General features: G+C 41.1%; 1 protein-coding gene across 7 annotated transcripts in view; it reads left to right on the forward strand.

Moving 5' to 3' along the window:
- CADPS (calcium dependent secretion activator) overlaps window positions 1-22,964 on the forward strand; it is a 492,613-nt gene that overhangs the window by 416,641 nt on the left and 53,008 nt on the right. For all 7 annotated transcript variants that reach the window (XM_081935645.1, XM_081935646.1, XM_081935641.1 and 4 more), the window contains 2 exons: window positions 3,183-3,215; window positions 9,879-9,986. In XM_081935645.1, the coding sequence (XP_081791771.1) occupies window positions 3,183-3,215; window positions 9,879-9,986 (141 nt within the window). The remainder of the gene's footprint in view (window positions 1-3,182; window positions 3,216-9,878; window positions 9,987-22,964) is intronic.

A 22,964-nucleotide genomic window follows, 5' to 3' on the forward strand; every position in this document is an offset into this window, starting at 1 on the left:
CTTCTATCTGTTTGTATCTTTGTCCATTATGAATGAAGTATGTCTTGGTTAGGCAGTGGTTGGTCAGGTCCATGATGTGTTTAGGGGGGTTGTGTTTGTTCTGGATAGCTGTCAAGGCTTTTTTTATAGGCATTTAGGTGAAGAGGGATATGACATCGAAGCTCACGAGTAGGTCGCTGGGTTGTAGCTTTTGTTTCTTTATTGTTTCTATGAAGTGGAGTGAGTTTTGTACGTGTGAGGTGATGGATTCTGCATAGGGTTGGAGTTGTTTGGCGAGGAATTTGGCAAGATTCTGTAGAGGTGAGCCTATGGAGCTGACTATGGGTCTGAGTGGTGTTCCTTCTTTGTGTATCTTAGGGAGGCCATAGAGTTTGGGGCATCTGGAAGATTTCTCTCTGGGGATGATTCTTTGCTGGATCTCTTCACTGATGAGAGAGGCTTTTATTTTGTATTTGGTGGTTTTTTTCCAGGTAGGTGGTGGGGTCTGTGTTTAGAGGTTTGTAAGAGGGGTCTTGGAGTAGGTTGGATAGTTTGTCTTGGTAGTCAGATGTGTTCATCACCACTGTGGCGTTACCTTTGTCTGTTGGGAGAATGATTGTGTTGTTGTCTTTCCTCCAAATCCATATATATAAGTACTATTTTATATTTTTTCCTTGATTGATTTTATTTTCTTTAATTAACATTTATTTGTCAATCCATCCTGAGCATGTGTCAAGTACTGCAGATGCCTTCAGGTAGATGGGATATGGACAATAGTTGATTGTCCATAATTGGTTTTGAGGTAGTCTCGAGATTATAGATGCTACTTTGCATTGAACAGAATGAACATACATGAATTAAAAGTGGTTTGGTTGCACTGGTGACACACTGGCAAAAATGTGCCCAATCTGATCACTGTAGTCCTTCCCAAAAGTAGAAATGCATAGCTCTGCATGTAGCAGAACTAGAACTAAAGCTAATAATTTAGGATAGCCCTTTACACCTTCATAAAAAGCATGAAACAAAATTCTTGATGGACTAAAGTTATGAGAGGTGGCAGAGGTGAATATATGTGGGTCTCCTCTCAGGAGGCCATGGGGTGATTATCATAACTTTGGGATCCATCTGGCGATGACCATGGAATGTAGAAGATTCTAATTTGTTGTGCAGTGAAGGTTGTCTGAACACGAGGTTCAGATGAGAAATACATACAGGGAAGTGAAGATATTAGTTTGATTATGAACAAAAAACCTGAAGCATTTTGCCGAAAGTATGAACTGGTGTTATTTAAGTTGTTGTGGATATGTAGGACAGTAGGAATCCATCGATAGATGCAAGCAGCATTTGGGTGAATGGAAGAACCACATATGAATTTTAGGGAGAAATGTACAATTTTTCTGAATGAATGGGATTCAGAAATCATTCTCATATGCAACCTGATTGAATGGGTGGGAACAAAAGAAGACAATGCAAAAAATGATTGGACCATTTATAGACTCTAGAGAACAATGAAAGATATGTATCTGCTTAGAAAAAACAGTTTGTTTTGATCATGCGAATTAAGCATAGATCAGTTCAAATGAGGTTATGAATATATATCTAAAAGCACAAATAAGCTGATGGAAGATTGAATTAAGGAAGGAAAAGGGATGTTGATAGATTCTGGCAGATCATGCTTTGGTAAAGTCAAGGATAGATTTGACTATTTAATCTATTAGAAAATAGATTAATCTCCAACAGAATAAATGGAAAATGACTGTAAGATAAGGTAAAGCGGGAGCTGCTTGGAACAAAATAAAAGCAAAAAGAGTATGTGTACCAGAGAAAGTTCAATTACATGAATTGGAAATTTGAAAAATGACGTGTTGGAAAAGTAAAGTAAAAGGATGGCAGAATCCCCCCAAAAAATGCATTAAAGAGAATGATTGCTGCAAAAATTAGTATTAGAAAAAGATACTGTATAATATGTTAAGAGAGAGAAAGATGCAAAGAATGTCATCAAAGCTAGCTAGAATGAATGAGGATCGAATTATGGAACAAATATGTAAAAGTAGAATGAATAGGAAGGGAGAGGAAAAGGAACACTGGGGAAATGGTGGTTGTGTAGAATGCAACCAATAGCAGATAAAAATAGTAGAAACAAGAATGGTTAGCAAGAATAAAAAGCATGGATGTGCAGGGAGGTTGGGCAAAAAGGGTAAATGGGAAAAAAAGGTGTAGCATTATGTCAATTTTTGTACTTGCATCAAAATGTCACATACAGGTACATGAGGGCTGGAGCTTTTGTTATGATGTCGCAGTATATATTTCATCACCTTAATAAAATCTCAACACTGCAGGCACCCATGGCGCTGAGAAAAAGTAAGACTTATAACCATTTTTCACACTTACGACCATTGCAACATCCCCATGGTCATGTGATTGACATTCGGATGCTTGATGACTGACTCACTTTTATGGCAGTTGCAGTGCGCTAGGGTCAGGTGATCACTTTTTGCAACCTTCTGACAAGCAACCAGATTTACTTAACATTCCATGTTCCTAATTTAACAACGGCAGGAGCCTGTAGAGATTCTCAGTCATCCAGGTCATGGTTGTCCCAAAGGTGCTTTTTCAGGAGGCAACTGGACTTCCTTGTTTTTTCTTTTGAAGGTGTTTCGCTCTCTGATCCAAGAAGCTTCTTCAGCTATCCCCACTATCCTGTCAGAGCTGAAGAAGCTTCTTGGATGAGAAGCAAAACATCTTCAAAATAAAAAAAACAAGAAAGTCCAGTTGCCTGCAGTGATTCACTTAACAAATGTATCAAGAAAAGTCCTAAAATGGGGCAAAAGTCACTTAACAAAGTGTTTCGCTAACAACATACGTTTTGGGCTCAGTTGTGGTTGTAACCCAAGGACTACTTGTATCTGGAGTGGTATAATGAATGTTGTTGGTGTAAACCAGATACAGTTGTATTTCCCTTCCCTCTCTAATGCCTTTACTCCTTCAGTTCATAATTTATTTCTGCACTTTGCACAAGGTAGCTTACTTCAGAAGGGAATTGCATGTTGGATATATATGTGTGTGTATATGTGCCTGCCATATAAATTTAACTTGTCACTTGTTATTTTCTAACAATGCTGCAAGTACCATTATTTGTTTTCCTATATTATTTTATTAGTGTAAAAGTAACAAATTTAATGTCTGCTGTGTTTCTATTTTAGGTGAAAGCAGCTTCCAAATACGTGGATGTGCCTGTAAGCTTTATTTAAATATAGCACTCTCTTTTTTATTTTTTTCCCTCCCACCCTCTTTGTAATGGAAGTGATGCCTTTTTACAATGATTCAATGATTGGCTCTTCTCTGAAACAAGAATGATAATGAGATTTTTCATCAAAAGTTTATGAGAGCTGATCCTTTTTTGGATCTTTCTCAGTGATCTTTGGGAAGTCTGGTCCAATAAAACATATGTTAAAAGTAAATGTTATGAGGTGAAAAATATGGAACAAAGATGATGAAAATTTGCAAAGTCTTTCATTATAACCATGCAGCCATGCAGTAAATTATCTGTCCCAGATCATAAAACATGATCACTCCTCTTTGAGATGTGGAAGAACTTTTAAGGACTGGTATGAATTGGCTGTAACCTGACCTTTATTTTTTGCAAAGAGAGACCTCAAGAAGGAGATAAGAGTAAGCAAAGTTTATAATGCAGTTTCAGAGATTCTAGGACCGTGATGGGAAACCTATGGCACGTGTGCCCAAAGTGGCATGCGAAGCCATGTTGCCCGGCACACATGGGTTTGCCTGTTTGACTTTCAGGTTTATGGCATGCATGTGCATGCGATGATCAGCTGTCCTTTGGATGCATGGCAGTGCCGAAAACCGGTGTGCACCTGTGCGCCAGCCAGCTGATCACCCGGCACGCATGCGCACCAGAATTCAGAGGTTTGGCTTTTCCAAAGCATTGTCCGTGCAGCGTTGCCAAAAACTGGCCTGAGCATGCACACCACCCAGCTGATTGACTGGCGCACATGCGTGCTAAAACCCGGAAGTCCAGCTTTTCCAGATCGCGGCCCCGACAAGCACATGCACACGACGTTTCACTCGGTGCCGAAAAGGTTCGCCATCACTGCTCTAGGAAGTTCCTGTTGGATCACATTGTCATTGTCAACATCTTAAAGTGAGTGAAGGTTTCCAAGGCTGACATGGAGGCAGGCTAAACATGGGATTAGCCTGGAGGAAAAGGCATGTGAGGTCAAAGAAGGAAACAGGCAGGTAAATCTTCATTTTGGATGGAAGAACGTTACTCTGTAAAAATGAAGGCAGAGTGTAAGAATGCTGATGTGAAAGTCCTTGAGCTCCTAACAAGGAACAGCAACTCAAATCAGAGAAACTGGCACTAGATTGATTCTCATTGTTATTACAGGGTACAAATCTGATGGGCCTCTTTCTTTACCAGGAGGCTTCCTTAGGTTTTGTGCTCTTTCTTCCAGGAATGACCCAGTAATTGGAGAGGGCCTGAAATACAGTAAAGCCCGACATAACATTGTTTGAAATGAATAAAAGTTCTACATCAGGATCCAGACTTAGCAGGTGCTCAGATGTTTAAAGTGGTAGACAAACAAAGCTAGAATGAGTGGGCTGAAACGGAATTATGTTTGTTTTACCTTCCGTGGCAAACAGTTCCAGCAGCTTGTTTTACCGTTACACAATGCAATATGAAACTATTACTGTTACTGTTATTATGAGTTTATTTTCATTTATTTATTTTATTTATTTATTTATCAATCACATTGCTATCCGATCACTTTTGGGGTGGGGGGAACCCTTAGCAGCTTGCATAGAATATAAAACCAAATAAAACAACCATGCTATAAGCTTCCACACAAGGGAAGAGGAGAAGGAATTTCTGAACCGTTGCAAAGTCTTGGCACAAATCAAAAGGAAATTATAGTAATTTCACCCAATAAAATTAAGGCACAACTTAATCAACAGTCCAATAAATTAAATATTTACAACTAAGACAAGATAAACAGAACTTCCATATGTGTTGAAAGCCTATAAGTATTGACACTCTATAATACTGCAGTGTCTCTATTCAATCCAATGCCAATATAGCCTAAAAGCTACCTACCTGCATAAAAGTTGATTAAAATAACCTTTTTAAAGGCCATCCAATTTTCCCAGAGGCAAAGCAGAAGAAGGAGCTGATTTCAAAGGTGTCTCCAAAAGTTTGGGGAATGGGAAAAGACAGACAATGGTACCTAGAGAAATGTGAGGACCAAGCATGTTGTAGGATTCTTTCATTGGATGAAAGTGAATAAGGGGAGACTGTAAGAAAGTCTTTGGGAGTCTGGGCAAAGAGACACTGCCAAGGGAACAGCCCAAAAAGAGATAGCAGAGCCCACAGTTGGATAGCGGATAGGGCAATAAGCTCAGAAGAGACCATCCCTTGTTTCTCAGGCTCTAAAGCAAGTTTGTGTGTGTGTGTGTGTGTGTGTGTGTGATTGTACTTTCATGCTTACAAGATTGATGTCAACCACACAGGAAAACCAGATAGGAATCACAACCACACGAGCTAATTCTACTTTACTGTAAATCTATGTTGACAATCATGCAAGTATGAGAGTGCATATTTCTCTCTCTCTCCTTTACAGCCCAATCTTGAATGTGTTAACCCTCATTTTAATATTTATTTTCCTAAACAGCCTTTTAACTTTAAGGCAGAAATAATTTTTGAGGGGAAGATGGTGAGTGGTAGATAAGCAATACCTATATATTAAAGACCAGGCTGAAGACTTTTCTGCAAAATAACTTTATTAATCCTTTTTTAAAAAAAAAAATAGTAAATGGTGCTGCAGCCCATTATTTAGAGCTTGGATTAGATTGTAAAGAGTCCTCAAAGATATCAGGCAAAGCACTCTGCATATCTGAAATTAACATTTAAATTAAGTTAAAGTGCAAGTTAAATTAAGTTTAAGTTGTAGTCAGGGATTATGATTGTTAAAGCGGGAGACAATTGCAGGCGTTTGATTTTGAGGATTTACAGATAAGAGTCCCTGTTCTAAATTTTCATTTCCAAATTGTGTGTACATATATCCATATTTATTAAGTTGTGCACAGAAAGTAAAGATAAATTATATAGACTCTGGCTGAGTGAGAAATTTCCTTTAATATATCTTTATGAGAAAAAGGCAGAGAAAAGTTAAGTATATGTTATATTCCTTTTGTTTTCTAATTTGTCCTAAGTATTGATTTTTATTATATAATGTTGCATATCTATTCACCCAAAATATGTCCTGCTCATTCATAAAGTCCAGTGAGATATTCCTGATATCCCATTTTAGCTTCACAACCCACTCTTTAAAGTAGAGTGAGATGGAAGATAAAGACCTCCAGACCCTCCACTGAACATTGAGGTAAAAGTAAAGGTTTCCCTCGCACACATGTGCTAGTTGTTCCTGACTCTAGGGGGTGGTGCTCATCTCCGTTTCAAAGCTGAAGAGCCAGCGCTGTCTGAAGATGTCTCCGTGGTCATGTGGTTGGCATGGCTAAACGCCGAAGGCGCACAAACGTGGTCCCTATTTTTCTACTTGTATTTTTACATGCTTTCGAACTGCTAGGTTGGCAGAAGCTGGGACAAGTAACGGGAGCTCACTCTGTTACACGGCGCTAGGGATTCAAACTGCCGACTTTTCTGATCGACAAGCTCAGCGTCTTGTCCCTTCACTGAACATTACAATACACATGTAACATTATACATGCCCACTGAACATTATAAGGCAGCAAAGTTTGGCAGACATTTTCCTCTAGTTCAAACTCAATTTTTTTTTTCCTACCTGGGCAGGATAATCTTGCAGAAAAAGCCATCTTAACAATTAACTCAGTATTAATAATGGCTTTGCATACAAAGAAGGAAAGTAAACCAGAACACCATGGCTTAGGCATGTCAAAATCACATTTCCAATATTGTCATTTTTCTAGCTCAGCTATTTTTTTCTAAAATGACAATAAGAACCTCGCTTCCTGTAATATCAGAAATCCTCTCCTCCTTTATGCATGCACACATGCAGAAATGTCATCGTTAAAGAGGAAAACAAGAAGAAAGTAGTAGAGAATTGGATTTATTTATTTATTTGTTAAATTTTTATACCACCCTACAAGATGATGGGATGCTTATCATTACCGCCTTGGATTTACAGCATCTTTAGGTTAGCTGTGCCATTCCGTGTGCTAATGATTGATATGGGTTGCTCAGCGTCCTAGGTATCAACCAAGTATCTTCTTTTAAATATATGATGTTTTTTTTATTTTTATTATTATTATTATGTGGTTAATCTTTGGTGAGATTCACAGCCTTTGGGGCTGGTTGGTAGCCTAACAGCTGGAGTCCTAACCAAGGACCTAGGAACTGTTAAGGTAACATCGGAGGATATAAGTTGTTCCAAGTAGGGTGGTTTTTTGTAGAATCAGAATGTTCAAGTCAGGTAAATTTAGAATTTCCAAATAGCGAGGTAGCCCTTTAGGTATTGCTCCAAGGGCTCCGATTACAATCGGGACAACACTCTATTATTATTATTATTATTATTATTATTATTATTATTATTATTATTATTATTATTATTATTATTATTATTATTATTATTATTATTATTATTATTATTATTATTATTATACGATTGTATCACAGCGGCCAGTTTTTTCGCCGGATTTGGCATTAATTACTAGTCGGGCCCCACCCAGGGGCCTAGGACGTCGTAACGTTTTTTCGTAATATGTGTGCAGATCCAATCAGTGCAGCCTTTTGCATTTGACTGATGGTGATTTTGTCAATTTTTAACTGTTTTAAATGTAATTCCAGTGCTTTTGGAATGGCACCCAGTGTGCCGATCACCACTGGAATTACCACTGCTGGTTTGTGCCATTATTATTATTATTATTATTATTATTATTATTATTATTATTATTATTATTATTATTATTATTATTATTATTTACAGCCTTAGTGCAATTCACTTGCTGGAAATTGCCTTGAAAAAATATCACCATCATATTTTACTGTATATTGTTCTCATTGTTGGGTTGGTTTTTTTTTAAATTAATACCTTGTCATTGTTTCAGTAGGTGTTAAAAATGTTACTGGCGTCTTAGAGCCAATCATTGCCCTTTGCTTGATAATTGTATTTCTAAGTTTATATACACAAATGCGCGCGCGCGCACACGTGCACAAAGGTGCATGTGCACGCACACGCACGCACACACACACACACACACACACACTAAGTGATGCACACACCGTCCTACTGCTTCTCAAACTTCCTAATTTTCACCCAGAAAATGGGTGTTAACTAACTTCAATTTACAGTGGATGACAATCACATCTCATTGAGAAATGATACTTTGTGATCTGCAGTAAAACACAGTAATAAAAGTAATGACACCCGTTATTATGAAACTTCCCACGTGCCACCAACATTTAAGAATTGTGTGGCAGTGTTTATAATGACTCTTATTTTAGCATTTTAATGGGTTTCCTTTGAGAAGAGTTTGATTCCATTATATCAAAGCATGTAACTTACTTAGTGATTGTTTTTACCCCCCAAATTTTCCCCCCTTATTAGATTCTGGTGAGTGTAATACAGACTGTCACAATCATCACATATCTTGCAAACTTTATACGTTCAGATTTAAGGGAAATTGGTGTGTTGCAGCTTCACTGGAATGGCAGGAGATGAATGGAGCAGTTTTATACTTGCTTACTCAGAAGGCAGTCTTGCTGTTTATAATTCCCACACAGAAAGTTGCAAATGCATTGGAAATAATGTTTACGATAAAAATCTAACCCAAATTAGCTAGAATTAAAGATCTGTTACCTTCATTGCGCTGAAGTAAGGTATCTCATTTCCATCAGCAACTATACACTGGCAACCTTTATCTATCACATGAATGTTTTTGGTGTTTGTGTTTTTGACAGGTAGGTAATAGATTTGGGGGGGGGAGGATTTAGCAATTACTCCAAATGATATTTTATTTTTAAACACATGTGTTTGATTGGGTATTCAAAACTGAATATAAAATGAATTTCAAGAATCTTTGGCCCAAGGGTGAAATTCTAGGTTCTGGAGAACTGGTAGCAGAAATTTTGAGTAGTTCAGAGAACCGGCAAATACTGCCTCTGGCTGGCCCCAGAGTAGGGTGGGAAAGGAGATTTTGCAATATCCTTCCTCCAGGAGTGGGGAGGGAATGGGGATTTTGCAATATCCTTCCTCTGCCACACCCGCCAAGCCACACCCACAGAACCGGTATTTTTTTTAAAAAAAAAATGAATTTCACCACTGATTTGGCCCATTAGATTTGAATAGGTCTGAGGGTTCCCTTTTTCCTATTAGAATAGAGAGTATTTTCTTGGAGAAGAGGATTCTAAGGAGGTGATGATGAAGCCACATGGGTGGTTGTTGTGTTAATTCGGTGTTTCTCAATCTTGGGAAGATTAAGATGTATAGACTTCAACTCCCAGAATTCCCCAGCTAGCTATGCTGGCTGAGGAATTCTGGGAGTTGAAGTCCATGAATCTTAAGGTTGCTAAGTTTGAGAAACACTGTGCTAATTAAGTCAAGAAGAGAAGAAAGGACTGAGAGAGACAGAAAGAGTTATTTGAGCTATGCAAACCAACACTTAGGTGCTTTAGTTACCTGCTACATACAGCCAAAAGGTTTTGCTGATTCCTAAATAAGTCTCAATGTGTCAACTAGAATAGCTCCCTCAGCTGTAATGTGAAGAGAAATAGAAGGAGAATATAGTAGAAGATGCTCACCACTGAATAAACAGACTGTCTTGAAGATATGCCATGTTCATGCTTCTCCCCTCCTTGTTTCCTTTTTAATTTTCTCTCCTTCTCACTCTTTTTCTCTGTACAGAAACCAGGGATGGATGTTGCTGATGCCTACGTGACCTTCGTACGCCATTCTCAGGACATTCTGCGTGATAAGGTCAATGAGGAGATGTATATAGAAAGGTTATTTGATGTAAGTAAATGCCCCCTCCTCCTTGGAGATCCAAGAGGGGGAGCTGCAAAATGTGACAAAATGAGACAGGAGGATAAGTCACATTTTGAGAGAAATGATCAATGATAGTAGTCTCTTTTTTCCTTTTTTTTTTGTTTTATTTTCTCTTTTATTTTTGAAGGAAATTTCTGTTCCCCCCCCCTTTTTTTTTTCTGAATGGTACTCAACTTATCTGCTACTTGTCTGCTCTAATGCCTTATCTCAAGCCACTTTAGCTTACTTTCCCTCTGTTTAGATTTTAGGATAAGAGCATCTTAAATCAATGCTTATCACTTTGACGTAAGAATGTATCAGCCATATTTTCTTAGCCTTAAAGTCTTGTTCCCCAACTGGGAGAGAAGGTGAACCCTCAGGTAAAAGTGCATGTGTGATCCGATGACAAGTAAAACTTTTTACTGAAGGACCAGAAACTTTAACCCTGATTTGGCCCATTTTTTCAAAAATTAAAAAAGTAGTTTGAAAATATTGGAAGGTTTCTGTATCCATTTTCCAATCTGAATAAATGAGGTTAACTCTGAGGTTGGATGTAATTCCAACTATGAAAGAGGATGTAGCACCCAATTGTTTTAAAGAATGAACTGCAATTTTATTTGAATGTCGTGCATTTCACAGTTTCTTCACCTTTCTGGTGCTTTATTTTTGCCTCTAGAATACATTTTTTTGTCCTGACAGTAATTGTATAGCCTAGCATTCCACCCCACAGCAGGTGCTTAATATTCTTGCTCCAGGTACTTGTTAGGAATGCATGTTTCTTTGTGTATGTGTTTGTGTAATTGTACAACAGCTGCCTTTGTCTTTGCTATCCGTGCTCTAAGTTCTCTGCCCTCCCCTGTGTTCTGGTATCCCAATTCAGATTCTCTGCAGGTTTGTTTTACCTGTTTTCTTGCTTACATTGGATTGAAAAGCTGTTTGTCTGCCGTGTCCGCCTTCCCCAGATTTTCCCAATTCCTCTTATGATTGATTCTCGTCTTTATTCCCATTTTCCTTCCCACTGAAGCCTCTTCCAACTGCATAATTCTCTTTGTTCAGTCCTCCTTCCCCCCCCCCCCCGCAAGATTAAAATGGAACTTATCTCCCATGTCAAATGTTTTATCACATTATATCAAGTGGCATGAATTGGAGTCAAATAATCTTCCTGTGTATATCTACTAGCATGACCCATATCCCCCGAGAATGCCTCACTCATACATAAAGCTCCCCAGAGATTCCTTTCCTCTTAAGAGAGTTTAAATGTGAGACGCAAATCACCTTTCCACTTGAGGCAGTCCTTTTCTCTCCATTACAGACTTGCTATCCCTCTCCCTGTCTCCCTGTAAAAATTCTCCAGTTAGCAAAACATTTCCAGGGATTGTTCTTTTCAAGGGTAGCCTTTGCACTGAACATTTTCCAGTTTGTATCTCAGCCGAATTGCCCTGAACTTCTCAAATGGAATAAGTATCTGAAATATTTCGGTTCCATCACATCACAGCCGTATCACAGTTGATATGAATAAGTGCCTTGGGTACCATTTATATAGAGAGGAAAAGAAAGGCTGTTTAATAAATAAATGCATTTTTGTCTAGAGGCCTCATGGCAGAACAGGAACGATATTATAAAAGGTAATTGACTTGAGGCACATCTACAAACCATACAGACCCCATAGGAAGATACGGGTATATGCCGCACAACACCTGGGTTAGAGCCACGGCTTGTGTACCTTTTGAGGAACATTTCACCCCAAAAGTGGTAAAGCATAGAAAGGGAACCTGTGGCTCTTGAAATGTTTTTAGGGGTGTCTGCACAGAGGGAGTCAAAGTCAAAATGGAAGCCACAACCATACAATCAAAGCCCCAAGCTTTTTTTTCATACATTGTAAAAAAAAAGGGGGGGGAAGGCGTTTTGATCACATGGTTGGGATGACCATCTTGATGTTTTCGTTCCCATCCTGTGGACATCTCTGAATGTTGTTTGAATGAAGACTCCCAACTGCCCCATAATGGCAATGGTGGAGGATCACTGAGAGTTTTATTTGAAGCTCCATTGTATGGGCTTGATTGTACTACTAAGAACCTTGCCTATAATATTATTGATGTTCCCTTTTGGGAATAAACACCTTGCCCATTCGGGTCCTTGCTTTTTGTAAAATCCAAAAACATCCACTATATACACAAGACTTCACTAGAGAGGGACCACTTTCCTGCAAAAAGAATGAGGTCTTTTTGCCCCAAACCCTTAGTTTTTAGTTCACACACATACTGTGGTGATGTCTTTTCTGAAGAAATATAGTAAATACAACAATTCCCAGTATCTCATCATTTCCCAGTCACCATCTTATTTGAGAAAGCACAACTAATCATTACATTCTTTTTAATCATGGTAAACTGGTTTCATATGGATTTTGGTTGTTGCTATTTGAGATGACATAAGCATTTTCACCTTCAGCTTTCACAGGATACAAGAATTCATCCTTCTCTTATCCTAAAACAGACTTTGTCCAACCTAGCCCTGTCCAGGTATTTGGCTTACAAGTTCCACTAGTGCAATGATAGCAAACCTTTTTAGCACCAAGTGCTGAAACGGGAGTGCATGCACGCATTTATCTGGACCGCAACCCGGAAGAGGAACTGCTCAGGGTGCATATGCCCGCCTGAAAGTGAACATCCAGTTTCCGGCGCACATATGCATGCCAGCCAGCTAGTCTTCCAGTTACTGCCACGCCTGCACACACAACAATCAGCTGGCCCGCGCGCATACTCAGACAGGAAAACGGAAGACCAGCTCTTCCAGTTTTCGGCATTGCCGCATGCAAGAAGGCCAGCTGATCTTCGTATGCCCATGCACGCCAGAAATCCAGAAGAGGAATGGGCAATGCCGTGCGTGCCAGGCCCACATGGCTTTACGTGCCACTTTGGGCACACATGCCATAGGTTCGCCATCACTGCACTAGTGCCTGCTGAGTGACAAATGATCAAAGATCTGGAGGGTATCAAGTTGGATGAAGCCATTTTAATGCCTATGAACCTGGCCAATTGACAAATTAGCTTGGCTTATTTCAGAATCAGAAATGCCAAATCAACAACAAATGTTTATTCTCTCTTCTCTTTCCATTTGATTCTTTACCTTCCCTGCCTGGAATATTTTTTAAATGACATTCTATTAATTTTGTTTTTAATACATTTACTGAACTCTTAATATTGCTTTGTTTTTTTCTTTTATTCCTAAAATCGTCCACTTTCTACTGCATAATACTCATTTCCTTTATAAAGCCTTGTTCCTATGGGTTAGGATAGCAGGATTATTCTCCTTGATGAATATTAGCATTTGCAGAAAAATATTTAAATATTACTTTGCAGTCCACCATTGAATCACATTTGTTCTGTAACTTAAATTTATTATGGAAAAAAGCCATCAAAATTTTGATACAGAGTATCAGAGGACATTGTGATGTCCTACAATCAGCACCTAATAAGGGTCATTTTATTTTCCAAGAACTGCTTATTGAAATACAACAATTTTTTTTCTTATCCATTAAAATTCTAGCCACAGAGAAGGAGTAACGAGAAAGAAAGGATCATTTATAATATACTGTTGTAGTTTAGGGCCAGATATATCCATCCACATATTTATATGCTATTCCTTGAGGATGTATTTTCACTGTACACACTGATGATTTAGGTTATGTAAGGTAGTTTAACATCTTCCATTGCCTAGACAAAATTCTGATCCCATATGGTAGCTAATGAATCCCACTATATTATCAAGGCCTCACCTTAAATCAAGTCCATAAATGGGTTAAAAATCAGAATTTGGTAGAGATGCAGTTTCTTTGTGGTCCATTAGGAATCTTGGCATCTACTAATGAAACCGGAAGTTGGGGTGAGAAATATAACCATGTCAAAGGTGAGTTCTTACCAGTTCAGCCCGGTTTGGCCGAACTGGTAGTGGTATGGTGGCCTGGGTCACTGGAACTGGCAGCAGCCCAGGCCTGCCATGCCCCCGAACTGGTTCCCTGGCGCCGTCGTGGCTGCCGCCATCTTGTTTTTGAGTTCTGCGCATGTGCAGAACAATTTTAATTGAATTGTGCATGCTCTCACAGCACGCGTCCAGCCTGTGCACGCACGCACAAGCGAACCGGCAGTAGAGCAGGCCAGAACCCACCCTTCTACCATGTTATCTGTCTTTGATGTCAGGTTCCGAAGGGTTAATGATAATAATAAAGGGTTCTTTTTCTTTTACTTTTACAAGAATTAAAGACTTTTCCAGAGAGCTGGACCTATTGCAGAATGTGCCTGAAATAGGATAATTTCAGCCTGACCATGTATGCCTTAAGTGAAAACTTGGTTTGATTTGTTGATGCTTCGCTTATTTTCCAACATATTCTTGGTATTCTCAGGATCCTTCTTCAATACCAAAGTACAAAGTTTCCATGGTTATGAAATCTGATCTTGGATTCTGGGTTTTTTTTTTTAATTGTTTCACAAAGGTGATTTCATTGTTTGAGCCAGCATGGAGTAATGGTTAAGTTGTTGGTGTCAGGTTCCGAAGGGTAATGAAAACAGCCAAACACAGAAACGGTTTGAAATGCAGTTTGTATTCTTCCTTCGGCACAAACTATTATTATTATTATTATTATTATTATTATTATTATTATTATTATTATTATTATTATTATTATTATTATTAATTCGACTTATCAGTCGCCCCCTCTCCGCAAAGGGACTCGGGGTGACGTACAATCAAATATACAAGTGTGGCATGAAGGAGGTAACATCAATGCTTAACAATACAGATGCAAGTACAAGCCACTAAGTCAAAATAAATAGCCATAAGTTAAAACAGTTAAAACAGTTCAAAAACCCAAAATTTACATTTACAGTATTAAAAATTGCCAGGGAGGTTAGAGGTTCTAGTTAAGCCAGGCCAGCTAGTTGGAACAGGTGGGTCTTGAGTTTCGTGCGGAAGGAACGGAGATCGGTCGTTATCCTGATATTTGGAGGGAGGTCATTCCAGAGGGCTGGGCCCATCACAGAGAAGGCCCTACTCCTGGGCGCCGCCCTCTGACACTGCCTGGTGGACGGCACCCGGTGGAGTCCCTCTTTGTGAGAGCGAATTGGTCTCAGGGATGTATGGGGCAGAATGCGATCCCGCAAATAACTAGGTCTGACCAACAAAACTGACCAACAAAGCACTAAGGCAATGAATAAACCACCTTTTATAGTTACTTAGTAATTAGGATAACCTGCACCCCACACGCGTGCACACCCATCCCCTCGTAACCGAGAACAAAAACCACTCGGCAATTAATCGTGGATTGTTGTCAGTCAGCTTTGTAGATTTACTCAGCTGTTTGTGGAGGAGTGAAGCCTGGTGAGTCTTGGCAGCTGGCCCGGTTTTCTCCCCTGAATGGCAGCTCCAGGCCTCTGGGCTGGCCGGAGCTGACATGCGGCCTCCTACCACGGAGACAGCATTTGGGGAGCTACAAATTACAGTCAGTTAGGACTGACATTGGTTTTCCCACTCCCCGTTTCCTATCCTTCTTCCTATCAACATGGGAGATTCAGTATAGACTTTTTTTTTTGAAAAAACCCTAGGAAATTGTCTACAACAGGGGACTACAACCCCTGGGCCGTGGCCCACTATCAGGTCACAACCGGTTTGGAACTGGACCACACAGGTGGCAGGCAAGCATGTGCAGCAGCCATCTTGCACTCATGGTGGCCGCTCCCCTTGCACAAGCAGCAACGACTTTCCCTAGCTCCCCTTGTGCAAGTGATGGCTGTCTTGCGTTCCTGGGCAAAGCTTCCCTTGACACAAATGGAGCTACGCACATCTACCTAACCCTTGCAAGGACCTATCCTCTCCCCCCCCCCCCCCCCCAGGCTGCCAAGCCAGAATGGTTGGGGACCGCTGGTCTACAATCCTACTTTGGAAGTGAAATTGAACTCTGTTTGACAATCCTGATTGGTGATGCCTGATTGGCTTTAAACCACAAACTCCTGTCCCAGTAGTTATGTAGGTTGTGTTTCAACAAACCAGGGAGACTCTCTTCAAACAAGCTCTAAACCACAGAGTGGATAAGAGGGAGGAGCTGTTCAGGTTGGTCTCTTATTCATATATCAATACATCAGTGTGGACTGTTATATGTTCATATATAAATCATAATTTGTTTATTTATTAAATTTTTATAAGTCACAAATAAGGTGACACTGGGCAGCTTACAGATCATAAAAAGAGAAAGAGAAAAGCAATTATAACTATGCAAATTAAAAAAATTTAAACTATGCAAAAAAGCAGACCCAAGGAGATGGACAGCACGGGGATGAGGTCTTCTTCCACTTGATCTCATCCACTGGAAGTGGATGAGATCAACCACTTCCAGCAGTAAACAACCTCTTTCAAGGCCCCAAGCCAATAGGCAAAATCAAGTTTTAACATCCTTCTGGAAGGCCAAAAGTGTGGGAGCAGTTGTCACCTCCAGTGATAGGGAGTTCCACAGGATCAGGACCACAGCAGAAAGGGCTCTTCTCCTTGACCCCACCTCCTGGGATTCCTTAGCAGACAGGTCCATTGGGATGAGATGACTCCTCAGATACCCTGGACTCTTGCCATATATTTAATTGCAAGCTATATTATAGCCAATTTTGTGTAAGTGGTTAAGGCATCAGGCTAGAAACTGGCCTGGGCACAAAGCCAGATGGATGACCTTGGGCCAGTCTCTCTCTCTCAGCTCCAGGAAGAAGGCAATGGCAAACCTTTTTCCAAAATCTTGCCAAGAAAACTGCAGGGACTAATCCAAGCATCTGCCAAGAGCCAACTCTGACTCAAAGGCGCTAAAGAAAAATTATCTTCTTAAAAAAACAACAACCCAGATTGCATCTCCCTATGTTTATATAGAGGCAACAAAAAGAATGTATCTTTGCAGATGCTACTGCATGCTAACAATGGTGCAGATACACATACACTATAGCATGTGTATAGCAGACACTATAGCATCTACCTATACATGCGTCTACCTATACCTATACCTACATATGTTTATCGTTACATTACGCCTTAATGCATAATGTAGAGCAGAATCACTAGAAGAATCCAAGGGTAGATGAACAGTGCAGTGAGGCTAGAGCACCAAGGGAAGTTCATTCCCCATTGCAAATATTAGTTACAAGGCTTCCTTTCTGAACATTGACCATTGCAATTCAGAGTTTCCTTCATTCAGTTTGCTCTCTCAGTCCCCTTTCTTCCAGGAAAGAAAAATTGGCAGCTAAATTACTGTCACGTCTAGTTCACCTTGGCCTCACCCTTGACTCTGAAAAATCTCAATCACCACTAATCCTGTCATGAAAACCACTGTATTCATTAACAGCGGGGCAAATCCTTTGACTACGTGGGACCACATGCAAAGCAGCTACCTTTGAATCATTAAAGCAGCCACATCTTTGGCCAGGTTCACAAACCTGATCCAAAGCTGCTCCTGGCCATCTCCCCAAGAGAAGCAGGTGTGTGAGAGTACTCATGTGGAGAAATCCAAGAGACCTTCTGAGGTAGCCACGGGATTTTAGAAAGACACTTCTTTAACCGTTCCCCAAATAAAGCTTGATCTGCACTCTCGCAGATCCTAAAGCACCTATTTCAAACAATTTGCAGTGCTCTAATATCAGTACTGCAGTGGCTCAGTGGCTAAGATGCTGAGCTTGTCGATCAGAAGGTCGGCAGTTCAGCGGTTCAAATCCCTAACGCTGCATAAAGGAGTGAGCTCTCATTATTTGTCCCAGCTTCTTCCAACCTAGCAGTTCAAAAGAACGTAGAAAATGTAAGTAGAAAAATACGGACCACCTTTGGTGGGAAGGTAGCAATGTTCCGTGCGCCTTTGGCGTTTAGTTATGCTGTCCACATGATCACAGAGACGTCTTCAGACAGTGCTGGCTCTTCGGCTTTCAAATGGAGATGAGCACCACCCCCTAGAGTCGGGAACGACTAGCACATATATGCGACGGGAACCTTTATCTTAATATCAGTACTGCAGATATATAGCATTATGAATATGGAAAGCAGGCCACAAAGTACAGGGGAATAAGTCATGAAGCCACAAATGGTGCAGATGGCCTTTCTAACTCCTCAATCCAGACGATTAATTCCTTAGCCTGTCCCTTGCTCAAACATACTTCTTAAAAGAAAAAGAGCATGTTTTCTGATATGAGAAATCAAATCATCCACTGAAGCTCCTAAGAATGCAAAGATCTAAACAAAAATTAATTTATTTTTCTCCCCCCACCCCTTATATTCCTTGAAGACACAAGCCTGTCCAAGCAGAAGATCAGGATTAAGGCAGATGTGCTTACCAGCTAGCTCATCTGCTTAAGTCTGGCAGGCTCCGAGATCAGTGATTAAAAAACCATCTCGAACTTTGATGAGATCCACAGTCCCAGTAATATGCACTCCCTGATTGCTTTCTTTGATACCCCCCTCCCATTCAACCACCCAGACCGTCAGCCTAAACCGGAAGTAGGAAGCATTTGACTGGAGATGATAGGCAGATTATATGGGTCAATTATACCCTTAATCTGCCTTCTCTGCAGAGATTAAATGTTCATAGATTGACTCTGTGTATTTGGCTTGCTCTGAGTAGTTACCAGATCAGGAAGGTTGCCCTTACTAAAAAGTCTGGTAAGAACTTAATCATGCAATGATAGGCTGCTGATACGAGGGAACCAACTGCTCTGTGCTTCTAGGGAAGGATTGATTTACCATTTCACTGCTGCTTCCTAGAATCAGTTGTATAACATGGGCCTAGTTATGCTAACAAAACAACAGAGTTGGAAGGGGCCTTGGAGATCTTCTAGCCAACCCCCTGTTCATACAGGAAAACCTATACCATTTCAGACAAATCATTGTCCTGATCTCTTCTTAAAAACCTCCAATGTTGAAGCACCCACAACTTCTGGAGGCAGGTTGTTCCATTGATTAATTGTTCTAACTATTAAGAAATTTCTCCTTAGTTCTAGGTTGGTTCTCTCCTTGATTAGTTTCCATCCTTTGCTTCTTGCCCTGTCTTCAGGGTGCTTTGGCGAATAGGTTGACCCCCCCCCTTTTCTTTGTGGCAGCCCCTTAGATATTGGAACACTGCTATCATGTCACCCCTGTTCCTTCTAGACATACTAGATATTGTTCCAATATCTCAGGGGTTGCCACAAAGAAGAGGGAGTCAAACTATTCTCCAAAGCACCTGAGGGTAGAACAAGAAGCAATGGGTGGAAACTAATCAAGGAGAGAAGCAACTTAGAACTGAGGAGAAATTTCCTGACAGTTAGAACAATTAATCAGTGGAACAGCTTGCCTCCAGAAGTTGTGAATGCTCAACACTGGAAGTCTTTAAGAAGATGTTGGATAGCCATTTGTCTGAAACGGTATAGGGTTTCCTGCCTAGGCAGGGGGTTGGACTAGAAGACCTCCAAGGTCCCTTCCAACTCTACTATTGTATTATTGTATTATACCTGCGGTGTATTTCCATTAAGGGTGTGTGTGTGTGTGCGTGCATGTATGTGTGTGTGCGCACGCACTCATACATTCTCTTTATGAAAGAGCCACTTGGAAAATGCTTTACCAAGCAAAAGCAGGATAAGGAAAAGAAGGAGAGAGCTATAACCAATCCAATAGAGAGGATGTCTTGGTTCAAAAGCCTTCCTAGATGATAACGCTGTTTCCTGTGTTTAAGGAAGGTATACTTTAGTGTGACAGTCCTGTCTCGTTATATTGTATGAGCACTTTATTTCAGAAATGATTTTTTTTTTCCTGACTGCACAAAATGGGGCTGCTTTGTGGATTAGTAGAGGGAAATCCCACTGCATCCAGTGGTTGGGCTGCTGCCGGTTCAGACCGGTTCAGGCAAACTGGTAGTTCTGATGATCAGTTGGCCCCGCCCTCCCGACCCTGCCCTATCCTTTCCTATATTTCCTTCTTTCTGGCTCAGCTGATTGATGCGGCACAGCTGTTTTCTCTGCCTCCGCTGTTCTACTTACCTAAGGAGTTGCCTTAGAAGGTAAGCAGCTGAGCTTCAAATGGCTGTATTTTGAATGCTGCGCACAAGCACGCGATCGCCGAACCGGTTGTTAAACCAGTTGCAGCCCCACCCCACCCCGGCTGCATCACAATAAATTGAACTGTCTAGGTGGCCTGCTTCTCTTTGCCCAGCTACTTCCCTTTCACAAAAATGAATGCATGCTCAGAAGCCCTTCAGATAGTGGGGAAGGATCCTGCAGTGCCGAGAAACAGTGCTTTGTAGAGCTGTGTAGAAACAATGTTTCACAACAACTTGACTGAAGTGAAGTATTCTTTTTGGGTTCACATCAGGGGTGAAATCCTCCCGGTTCGGCCTGGTTCGGCTGAACCAGTAGGGATGATTGACCTTGGTTCTGCGAACCGGTAGTAAAAAAAAGCTTCCGAGGGTTGCCAGCTCAGCTGTGAGTCGTGCAATTGTTGGAAGCTTTTTTCCTGCTTTTTAAAGCATTTTTTTCTCTGCCGGTTTGCTCAAACTGGCAGGGGGAAAAAATGCTTTTAAAAGCTTTTTAAAAAGCTGAAAGTGAAAACAAAAGTTGGCCATGCTCACCCAGTCACATGACCCCCACCACCACCAACCACGCCCACAGAACTGGGGGAGGGATTTTTTAGATTTCACCATTGGTTCATATTTGTTTTAGCCGAAACCTCAGGAGATACTTATTGCTAAGAGATTGGACCTGATCCGAATTCAAGTCTATTCTCATCCGTAGCTGTTGAAAATCCTCCCTTTAAAGGAGAATATGATGCTCTCGGAGCTTGTTCGTTTTCTTGCAGACGTTTCAATACCCAAGCTAGGTAACATCATCAGTGTTTGTTGAAAGCCAGCTGGGAAGAATACAAATACCGAGCACATGACCCCAGGACAGTGGAACTATCAGTTGCCAAGAACCTACCTTTTGATCACATGATCATGGGGGTGCTGCAAGGGTCATAAGTGTGAAAATCGGTCATAAGCCAGTTTTTTTCAGTGCCGTTGTAACTTTGAATGATTATTAAACAAGCCAAGGACCACCTGTAATTCAGGTGCAGCAGAAAAGTACATATACTTGTGTCCCAAAGAATGACGCTGTTTAAGCATGAGACCCAATGTATACCCAGTGTATATCCGCGGTGGCACAGTGGTTAGAATGCAGTACTGCAGGCTACTTCTGCTGACTGCTGGTTGCCTGCAATTTGGCAATTCGAATCTCACCAGGCTCAAGGTTGACTCAGCCTTCCATCCTTCCAAGATCAGTAAACTGAGGACCCAGATTGTTGGGGGCCATAGGCTGACTCTGTAAGCCGCTTAGAGAGGGCTGTAAAGCACTGTGAAGCGGTATATAAGCCTAAGTGCTATTGCTATTGCTATTTTGCTTAATCATATTGGATGGGCAGAAATAATTGGAGATAGGTCTACCCTTAAAATAGCCAGGAAAAAGTGATAGTGAACACCTTGAATTGCATCCAGTAACCTGTAACCATTGCAACTCAAGCAGCAACAAGGCCATATGAGCACAATGACAATGCCCCTATCCTTGCCCATGTCACTGCCTTCTGAACCAGCTGTAGCCACTTCTGAACCAGCTGTAGCCACCAACGGAACTGCAGGACACAACCCTATTAAAAAGGCCTTGATTTCTTCGTACTGCAGAGAAGAAATAAACATATACAGTTTGACTTCATTCTTAGCTGTAAGAAAGAGCCTAATCTAGAGGACTTCGCACTGGCCAAAACTTACTTCTACTGAGTAAGCTTTTTCATGAATGTGGGTTTAAATACCTGGACAGTGAAATCAGTTATGTGCTTTAATCAATGTTTTGTCATCATTGTCATCTACCATCTAAAGTTCAGCCATGTCCCAGCTACTTCATTTCCCATAGGTCCTCTGAGAGCAAGAAGGCTTTCAGATTCCAGGATCTGAATTTCTGGAGAGGGAACTTAGCAATAATTTTACCAATAGCTTCTATCACCAGGTGAAATGAAACTAGAGCAGCGGTGGCGAACCTTTTTGTAAAGGCGTGCCAAAATTGTGTGCATGTGCGCTATCGCACATGTGCATGTGCCCACACCCACAGTGCAATGTGCTCTGCCCACCTGCACATGCATGTGCAACCCCTGCCCCGTGCATGGGGGGCATCCCCCATGTGGGGGGTGAGTTTTTGCCCTCCCCAGGCTTTGGAGGGTTTCCTGAAGCCTGGGGAGGGTGAAAATGGCCTCCCCCAGCCCTCTGGAAGGCCGAAAATCAGCTAGCCAGCACACGGATGCGTGTCGGAGCTGATGGCTCGCGCGCCGGAAAATATGGCTCGCCTGCCACCTGTGGCTTGCATGCCATAGGTTCGCCATCACGAAACTCGAGCTTCACTAGACTCACCAGCACTTCATTCGGAAATTCATGAAATTCTTTGGATTTCATAGTTCTTGGGAACAAGCCATCCTAGTGTTTCTCCCACACTTACAGGCAGCTTAAAATGGTCAAGTCTCACTAGCAAGTGGTCAGGTTGTGACAAGTCCTTTCAGTCTCTGATCGCTTTCTTCATCCTCTTGGCAGAAAGAGATTAAACATGGTTTGCTGGACCCATAAAACTGCCTAACACATTTGTAGTCCACAAATTGGGGAGAGACTAGGGGTGAAATCCAGCAGGTTCTGACAGATTCTGGAGAACCAATAGGGGAAGTTTTGAGTAGTTCGGAGAACTGGCAAATGCCACCTCTGGCTGGCCCCAGAGTGGGGAGGGAATGGAGATTTTGCAGTATCCGTCTTCTGCCACACCCACCAAGCCACACCACGCCCACCAAGCCACGCCCACAGAACCAGTAGTAAAAAATAATTGAATTTCACCACTGGGGCAGACTTATTATTTCTGTTGATTATATTTTCTCTGGCATTGACTGGTTGACAAGATGGGACATACCACATTTTTTTGG

The sequence above is a fragment of the Natrix helvetica genome (assembly GCF_964273705.1).
Source record: "Natrix helvetica genome assembly, chromosome: 1".
NCBI lineage: Eukaryota > Metazoa > Chordata > Lepidosauria > Squamata > Natricidae > Natrix > Natrix helvetica.